This window comes from Salvelinus namaycush, chromosome 25, assembly GCF_016432855.1.
Source record: "Salvelinus namaycush isolate Seneca chromosome 25, SaNama_1.0, whole genome shotgun sequence".
Classification (NCBI taxonomy): domain Eukaryota; kingdom Metazoa; phylum Chordata; class Actinopteri; order Salmoniformes; family Salmonidae; genus Salvelinus; species Salvelinus namaycush.
This window is the reverse complement of record NC_052331.1, coordinates 28,454,781-28,463,701: the sequence shown is the minus strand read 5'-3', so window position 1 is coordinate 28,463,701 and position 8,921 is coordinate 28,454,781. Positions and strand designations below refer to the sequence as shown.

General features: G+C 43.5%; 1 protein-coding gene across 1 annotated transcript; it reads left to right on the top strand.

The window, feature by feature from the left end:
* Positions 1–3,570: 3,570 nt before the first annotated feature.
* Positions 3,571–7,824, top strand: LOC120020428 (cytochrome P450 7A1-like). Its single transcript, XM_038964087.1, has 6 exons — positions 3,571–3,826; positions 4,515–4,755; positions 4,883–5,487; positions 6,148–6,278; positions 6,419–6,597; positions 6,714–7,824. The coding sequence occupies exons 1-6, from the start codon at positions 3,744–3,746 to the stop codon at positions 7,011–7,013; spliced, it is 1,539 nt and encodes a 512-aa protein (XP_038820015.1). The 5' UTR covers positions 3,571–3,743; the 3' UTR covers positions 7,014–7,824.
* Positions 7,825–8,921: the final 1,097 nt, after the last annotated feature.

Genomic DNA, 8,921 nt, shown 5'->3' with positions numbered 1-8,921 from the left:
GGTTCTCCTTTGGGGACAGCCGAAGAACCCTTTTGGAAAGTTTTTTTTTAAGGGCAGGTGTCACTCAGTGTGACCCCAACATAACCTTTGCTGATGAAATGTCACATTGTTCATCTACAAAGAGGTTCACATTACATGACACCCATTGTTCAAGTATGTGTGTCTGACTCACACTAATGTGGGTCCAAAGTTCTACAGCTGCACCATCGAGAGCATCCTGACTGGTTGCATCACCGCCTGGTATGGCAACTGCTCGGCCTCCGACCACAAGGCACTACAGAGGGTTGTGCGTACGGCCCAGTACATCACTGGGGCAAAGCTTCCTGCCACCCAGGACCTCTATACCAGGCGGTGTCAGAGGAAGGCCCTAAAAATTGTCAAAGACTCCAGCCACCCTAGTCATAGACTGATCTCTCTGCTACCGCATGGCAAGCGGTACCGGAGCGCCAAGTCTAGGTCCAAGAGGCTTCTAAACAGCTTTTACCCACAAGCCATAAGACTCCCAGACTATTTGCATTGCCCCCCCCTCTTTTACACCACTGCTACTCTCCGTTGTTATCATCTATGCATAGTCACTTTAATAACTCTACCTACATGTACATATTACCTCAATTACCTCGATTAACCGTTGCCCCCGCACATTGACTCTGTACCGGTACCCCCCTGTATATAGTCTCGCCATTATTATTTTACTGCTGCTCTTTAATTACTTGTTACTTTTATTTCTTATTCATATTTATTTATTTATTAATTACTTTTTTTAACTGCACTGTTGGTTAGGGGCTCGTAAGTAAGCATTTCACTGTAAGGTCTACACCTGTTGTATTCGGCGCATGTGACTAATACAATTTGATTTGATTTATAGCAAAACAATCCTGTGGAGAGGCTCTCTCCAAAAGCTTCCATCATCCATAATACATTTTAATGTTCTGTCCTGGGGGTTCATGTGTCACGATCGTCTTCGGGAGAAAGAGAGGAGGACCAAGGCGCAGCGTGAAGTGAAAACATTCTTCTATTTATTAAAGAAGAAACGAAGAACACTTGACAAACTTACAAAACAATAAACGAACGTGACGCTATATATAAACAGTGCAGACACAAGCAACTAACATATAGACAATAACCCACAACCCACAATACAAAACAGGCTACCTAAATATGGTTCCCAATCAGAGACAACGCAAAATACCTGTCTCTGATTGAGAACCATATCAGGCCAAACACATAGAAATAGACAAACCAGACATACAACATAGAATGCCCACTCAGATCACACCCTGACCAAACAAAACATAAAACATACAAAGCAAACTATGGTCAGGGCGTGACATCATGGAAGAGTTCATGGATGAGTTCATGGGGAAATTAATTGTTCAAGATAATTATCTCTTGAGCGCGAACAAATGGATTGTTTTGATATTTATGTTGTAAGAGCAACTGAAATACACAACCTCACATCCTCCACCTAGTTACTGGCCTCAACAATTTGTCACAACAGGTCACAACAAGCATACACACACACACACTCACTCACAAACACGAGAGAGAGGGCGAGAGCAGACTCACATACAGAGACCGAGACAGACTCACATACAGAGACCGAGACAGACTCACATACAGAGACCGAGACAGACTCACATACAGAGACCGAGACAGACTCACATACAGAGACCGAGACAGACTCACATACAGTGCATTTGGAAAGTGTTCAGATCCCTTGACTTTTTCCACTTTTTGTTATGTTACAGCCTTGTTCTAAAATTGACTAAATAAAACATTTTCCTCATCAATCTACACATAATACCCCATAATGACAAAGCAAAAACAGGTTTTATAAATTTATAAAAAATGTAAAACAGAAATACCTTATTTGCATAAGTATTCAGACCCTTTGTTATGAGACTCAAAATTGAGCTCAGGTGCATCCTGTTTTCACTGATCATCCTTGAGATGTTTCTACAACTTGTTAGGAGTCCTCCTGTGGTAAATTAAATTGATTGGACATGATTTGGAAAGGCACACACCTGTCTATATAAAGTTCTATATAAAGGAATTGTCCGTAGAGTTCCGGATTAGGATTGTGTCGAGGCAGAGATCTGGGGAAGGGTACCAAAAAATGTCTGCAGCATTGAAGGTCCCCAAGAACACAGTGGCCTCCATCCTTCTTAAATGGAAGAAATTTGGAACCACCAAGACTCTTCCTAGAGCTGGCCGCCCGGCCAAACTGAACAATCGGGGGAGAAGGGCCTTGTTCAGGGAGGTGACCAAGAACCCGATGGTCACTCTGACAGAGCTCCAGAGTTCCTCTGCAGCACTCCACCAATCAGGCCTTTATGGTAGAGTGGCCAGACTGAAGCCACTCCTCAATAAAAGCCACTTGACAGCCCGCTTGAAGTTTGCCAAAAGGCACCTAAAGGACTCTCAGACCATGAGAAACAAGATTCTGTGGTCTGATGAAACCAAAATGTAACTCTTTGGCCTGAATGCCAAGCGTCATGTCTGGTGTAAACCTGGCACCATCCCGGTGGTGAAGCATGGTGGTTGCAGGATCATGCTGTGGGATGTTTTTCAGAGTCAGGGAATCTGAGACTAGTCAGGATTGAGGGAAAGATGAACGGAGCAAAGTACAGAGAGATCCTTGATGAAAACCTGCTCCAGACCGCTCAGGAACTCATACTGGGGTGAAGTAAGCACACAGCCAAGACAATGCAGGAGTGGCTTCGGGACAAGTCTCTGAATGTCCTTGAGTGGCCCAGCCAGATCCCAGACTTGAGCCCAATCAAACAAATTTGGAGAGACCTGATAATAGCTGTGCAGTGAAGCTCCCCATCCAACGTGACAGACCTTGAGAGGATTTGCAGAGAAGAATGGGAGAAACTCCGCAAAGACAGGTGTGCCAAGCTTGTAGCGTCATACCCAAGAAGACTTGAGGCTGTATTCGCTGCCAAAGGTGCTTCAACAAAGTACTGAGTAAAGGGTCTGAATACTTATGTAAATGTAATTTCATTTTTTATATATTTGCAAAGATTTCTAAAAACCTGCTTTTGCTTTGTCATTAAGGAGTATTGTGTGTAGATTGATGAGAGGAAATAAACTATTTAATATATTTTAGAATAAGGCTGTAACGTAACAAAATGTGGAAAATGTCAAGGGGTCTGATTACTTTCTGAATGCACTGTACACACACAAATGCACACAAAGACACACAAACACTTGTGCGCGCACACACGCACTCACACACACAGAGAGCGAGAGAGAGAGAGAGAGAGAGAGAGAGAGAGAGACACACACAGAAGCGTCAAAGACCTTGAAAGCTATTTGCCAACCCAGTGGTGCTATCAGATACAGTCTGCTGTCCTTCAGGTAGTGTTGTCCATGGACTACAGTCAAGGCCATTGTACACACACACTTCCATAGATTTCCTGGAGACATCTAGTGTAACAGGTTATATACATGTAACAAACAGGAAGGCGGTGTCTTGGCTGCACCTGCCAATCATTCATCGCCACTGCTTTATTGCTTCATCTCCCATCCCGTGGCTTGTGTGGAGCACCATATAAATAGCTGCCTCAGACCTAAGGATGCCACAAACACAGTCTCCAGAACCTCTACTGTCAGCTAGCTGTGTTCTCTCTGCTAGGGAGTCTACACTGAGCCTGACCATTAGACCTCTCTGAGGCAGCTTGTGATCTTTTCTCTGCACTGGCATTTGCCGCTAGCCTTTTGGAGCATCTTTAGCAACCATGATCATCACCATATCTTTGATTTGGGCAGTGGTGATTGGTTTTTGCTGCTGTCTGTGGCTTGCTCTGGGGATCCGCAAGAGGTAAACAGAGACACATGCATTGTATAGTAAAATGCCTTTACATGTAAAATGTTAAAAGATAAGAAATCAAATGTGGAATGTAGACAATAACATCATGTAATGGAACTCATTGTAATAATAGTAATGTAAGGATTTGGGAGATGTGGACTGTGGGTTATGTAGTTCTATTTCTTTTAAGAAAACTAAAGAGCAGCTGACTTTTAATTGTTTTCTTTCTTGGAGGTTTTATTTGTGTCACCTGTCATTGCTCTTAAAACTCAGATTGCTTTCAAGTTTTGTTCACTTTGGCAGGTTCTTCATTTTTGTTGAGACTTTAGTGTTGTTCACATTTCAAAAAAGCCGGAGATAATTCAACGTATTTGACATGTGGTACTTTAAAACCAGATGGTTATGTATAAGTAGTATTGTTATTCTTAGATTGCTGCAGTGTCATTGGGTTTCACTCTGCTGGATATGATTCATTACTTTCAACGTTGTTTGAATTGACCTTGTAGTTTGAGTACATCTTGTTTTAGCACCCACCTATTTATGCATTACTATGTTGTTGTTTGGGTTACTTTCTTGCTGTTTAAGTCAAATGTTTTAAGTCAAGTGCTTTGTGTTTCATATGTACAGCTATCTCTGTTGGCTTGCTTGGGCATCGCTTTCTCGTTGTTATTATGTTACATGAGTGTTGTTGCTCTTCCAGACAACCAGGTGAGCCTCCGGTGGAGAATGGTTTGATCCCGTACCTCGGCTGTGCCCTCCAGTTTGGAGCAAACCCCCTGGAGTTTCTCCGGAGCCGACAGAAGAAATTTGGCCACATCTTCACTTGCAAGATTGCTGGAAAATACTTTCACTTCCTGTGCGACCCTTTCTCCTACCATGCCGTCATCCGCCAAGGCAGGCATCTGGACTGGAAGAAGTTCCACTTCTCTACCTCGGTCAAGGTAAGGACAAACCTACCTATGAATTGTTGTTCAACTAAACATTTGGTGATAATGAGTTCATAGATCTATGTCTGTCAATCCAGACTTTCAAGAGTATCATTTTAAACCTCTCTCCGTCTCCCCCCAGGCGTTCGGCCATGACAGCATGGACCCCAGACACGGCTACACCACAGAGAACCTCCACCAGACCTTCTTGAAGACCCTGCAGGGCGAAGCCCTCCCCTCACTCATCGAGACCATGATGGAGAACCTACAGTCAGTCATGCTGCAATCCGACACCCTCAGCCCCAGCAAGGACCGCTGGGACGTGGACGGCATCTTTGCCTTCTGCTACAAGGTCATGTTCGAGTCAGGCTACCTGACGCTCTTCGGCAAGGATCTGGGAAACAACAAGAATGCTGCGCGCCAGGAGGCCCAGAAGGCGTTGGTGCTTAATGCTCTAGAGAACTTCAAGGAGTTCGACAAGATCTTCCCGGCTCTGGTAGCCGGCTTGCCCATCCACGTGTTCAAGAGCGCCTACTCTGCCAGGGAGAACCTGGCTAAGACCATGCTGGCCGAGAACTTAAGCAAACGCCAGAACATATCAGACCTGATCTCATTGCGCATGCTTCTAAACGACACGCTGTCCACCTTCAATGACCTGAGCAAGGCCCGCACCCATGTGGCACTGCTGTGGGCCTCGCAGGCCAACACACTGCCTGCTACTTTCTGGAGCCTGCTTTACATGATCAGGTATGTAGGGCTTAGTCTCATTCCCATCCTTAATGTCTCTTCTATAGACTTGTGTCATACGTTTGGCTAAGCTCACTCCATGTGAGACTAGTCAGGCCAGACTAGGTAGGCCAGAAAGTGTTACAAAGAGTTTAGTCTGTTAACCCAGAAGTAAAATCTTGCGTAATGTGGTCAACTGCGTGAGTAACTTATGTGTTCATATGTGTTGAACACCCCCACCGGCTTCACCCAATCCTGATGCATCCAAATAACAAGTTACAACAACAACAAAAAGCGGAACTAATGCTCCTCGGATCTCACGCATCCCATTCAGTCCTGGCAGATTCTCTAGGTCTACACGCACATTCTGCTGTGCTCATTGTGGTGGAGTTTAGGCCAGAGTAATGTCTTTTGTAACAGTCCTGTACAGTACATCGGCATCTCAACAATGCTCTGACTGCGGCTTAGCACTGGCTCAAAGTAACTCTTCGATAACAGAGGTGTCAAGAACCACTTATTAAATACAGTTGGAGAAACATAGCATTCCCTTTATGTCATAGAGCTGCATAGAATGACCATATCCTCCTCTACCAAAGTGCACGTTGAGAATATTGTGATTAATCAGTCTGTATAGTCTGAACTTGATGGTTTTATTGACCCTATCTTGTCTTGTGTCTTCAGGAGTCCAGAGGCTATGAAGGCAGCCAATGAGGAGGTGAAGAAGATTCTGGAGAGTTCAGGTCAGCGTGTCGACCACAGCAAACCACAACTCACTCTCTCCCGGGAGGACCTGGACAACATGCCTGTAATAGGTAAGGGAAAGTTGCAATACACCTGGTGAAATAAAGCCAAAATTATTTAATAAATATTGTAACTAAACCATGTTTGATACCAAAGTCTAGTTGTCCATTCGATATGTGATTATCAAAAGTAATGTCTTCTTGCCCTACAGACAGCATCATTAAGGAGGCCATGCGTCTGTCAAGTGCTTCAATGAACGTCCGAGTGGCTAAAGAGGACTTCCTGCTTCACCTTGACAACCAGGAGTCGTACCGCATCCGCAAAGATGACGTCATCGCCCTCTACCCCCAGATGCTCCACTTTGACCCCGAAATTTACGAGGACCCCTTGGTGAGTGATGCTCAGGCTCTTTCTTTTAAAGGTGAAGGGGGTCTAGTATGGAGGCCTCTTAACTAGGGCCAGTTTTACTTGATTTTTCTAATACTCCTCTACCTGTCAATCCGCAGACCTACAAATACGACAGATATCTGGATGACAGTGGCCAAGAGAAGACGACGTTCTACAGGGAGGGGCGCAAACTGCGGTACTTTTACATGCCTTTTGGCTCTGGGGTGACCAAGTGCCCCGGGCGCTTCTTCGCAGTGCATGAGATCAAGCAGTTCCTAGCGCTGGTGCTCTCCTACTTCGACATGGAGCTCCTAGACTCAGCTGTTAAAGTGCCTCCTCTCGACCAGTCACGTGCAGGCCTGGGGATCCTGCAGCCCACCTATGATATTGACTTTAGATATAAACTGAAAACTCAGTAAGACAGACTCCACTGATCTACTTTCTCCATAATGTGAATTGTATATATTGTATATTTAAGAATTTAAGCCACAATGATCCTACTGGGCACACACTGGTTGAATCAACATTGTTTCCACATCATTTCAATGAAATTACGTTGAACCAACGTGGAATAGACGTTGAATTGACGTCCGTACTCAGTGGGATTTAAATACGCTGCGATGTATTGTTGTAATGTATTTTTTAAGTTGATACAGAGAGGTTTTTGTTAGCCTCAGAAAGGTAGCATTGGCGAAAAGGCCATTTTAGGAGGAGTCCCGTTTCAAAAGTGACTTTGATGGAACTCCATATAAATGTTATCAGTAATATTTACTGAATCTTCCACGTAAGCATCATTACTGTATCACTATTGCCGACCGCAATCTTTGAACTGTGAAATCATTCAACATTTCAGTTGTGCTTCTGTTTGTGACCTTCACAATCAGTAGTTGGTAAACCATTTACTGTGCTGTTGAATGACTCTAACTGCGCTGATTGAGTAGTGTAATGTACATTCTAGTTACGTTGAAGTATTCCTTATGCTGGGATAAAATTATTTTATTATCTGTATTATTGTTTACTGTGATATACCGTACAAAACAAGTATAAAAATGCATGTGATGTTTACTTTACAAAACCAGTATAAATGCAATACATTTCTACAATGATGTATTGTGCCATTAATTTCTTAATTTACCAGTCAGTCATTACTTTGATCACTACTCACGCAAACATACACAAAGAAAAGCCACACTCATGGTATAGGTCATTCAATAAACCTCTAATAAGGTCTCTCTCTCTCTCTCTCTTGTGCTTGCTCTCTCTGCTACATTGGAAGGTGATGTAGTACACCAGGTGCTGGTGTCTGATTCAGAGGGGTTGGGTTAAATGCGGAAGACACATTTCAGTTGAATGCATTCAGTTGTACAACTGACTAGGTATCCCCCTTTCCTTTCCCATCTCAGGTCCATAAGTGCTCCATAAGGGTCCATAAGCCACCGGGGTCTGACAATCTGGATGGAAAATGACTGAGGATAATAGCAGGCAATATTGCCACTCCTATTTGTCACATCTTCAATTTAAGCCTACTAGAAAGTGTGTGCCCTCAGGCCTGGAGGGAAGCTAAAGTCATTCCGCTACCCAAGAATAGTAAAGCCCCCTTAACTGGCTCCAATAGCCGACCAATCAGCCTGTTACCAACCCTTAGTAAACTTCTGGAAAAAATTGTGTTTGACCAGATATAATGCTCTTTCACAGTAAACAAATTGACGACAGACTTTCAGCACGCTTATAGGGAAGGACACTCAACAAGCACAGCACTTACACAAATGACTGATGATTGGCTGAGAGAAATTGATGATCAAATGATTGTGGGGACTGTCTTGTTAGACTTCAGTGCAGTTTTGACATTATGGATCATAGTCTGCTTCTGGAAAAACGTATGTGTTATGGCTTCACACCACCTGCTATAATGTGGATAAAGAGTTACTTGTCAAACAGAACACAGAGGGTGTTCTTTAATGGATGCCTCTCAAATATAATCCAGGTAGAATCAGGAATTCCCCAGGGTAGCTGTTTAGGCCCCTTGCTTTTTTCCATTTTAACTAACGACATGCCACTGACTTTGAGTAAAGCCAGAGTGTTTATGTATGCGGATGACTCCACACTATACACATCAGCTACTACAGTGACTGAAATGACTGCAACACTCAACAAAGAGCTGCAGTTAGTTTCAGAGTGGGTGGCAAGGAATAAGTTAGCCCTAAATATTTCTAAAACTAAAAGCATAATATTTGGGACAAAACATTCACTAAACCCTAAACCTCAACTACATCTTGTAATAAATAATGTGGAAATTGAGCAAGTTGAGATGACTAAACTGCTTGGAG

Bases quoted from the DNA above. Each gene is read 5' to 3' on its own strand.
- LOC120020428 (XM_038964087.1), top strand. From the start codon at position 3,744: ATGATCATCACCATATCTTTGATTTGGGCAGTGGTGATTGGTTTTTGC. The intron at 5,488-6,147 runs GTATGTAGGGCT...TTGTGTCTTCAG, and splicing joins AGCCTGCTTTACATGATCAG to GAGTCCAGAGGCTATGAAGG. The intron at 6,279-6,418 runs GTAAGGGAAAGT...CTTGCCCTACAG, and splicing joins GGACAACATGCCTGTAATAG to ACAGCATCATTAAGGAGGCC.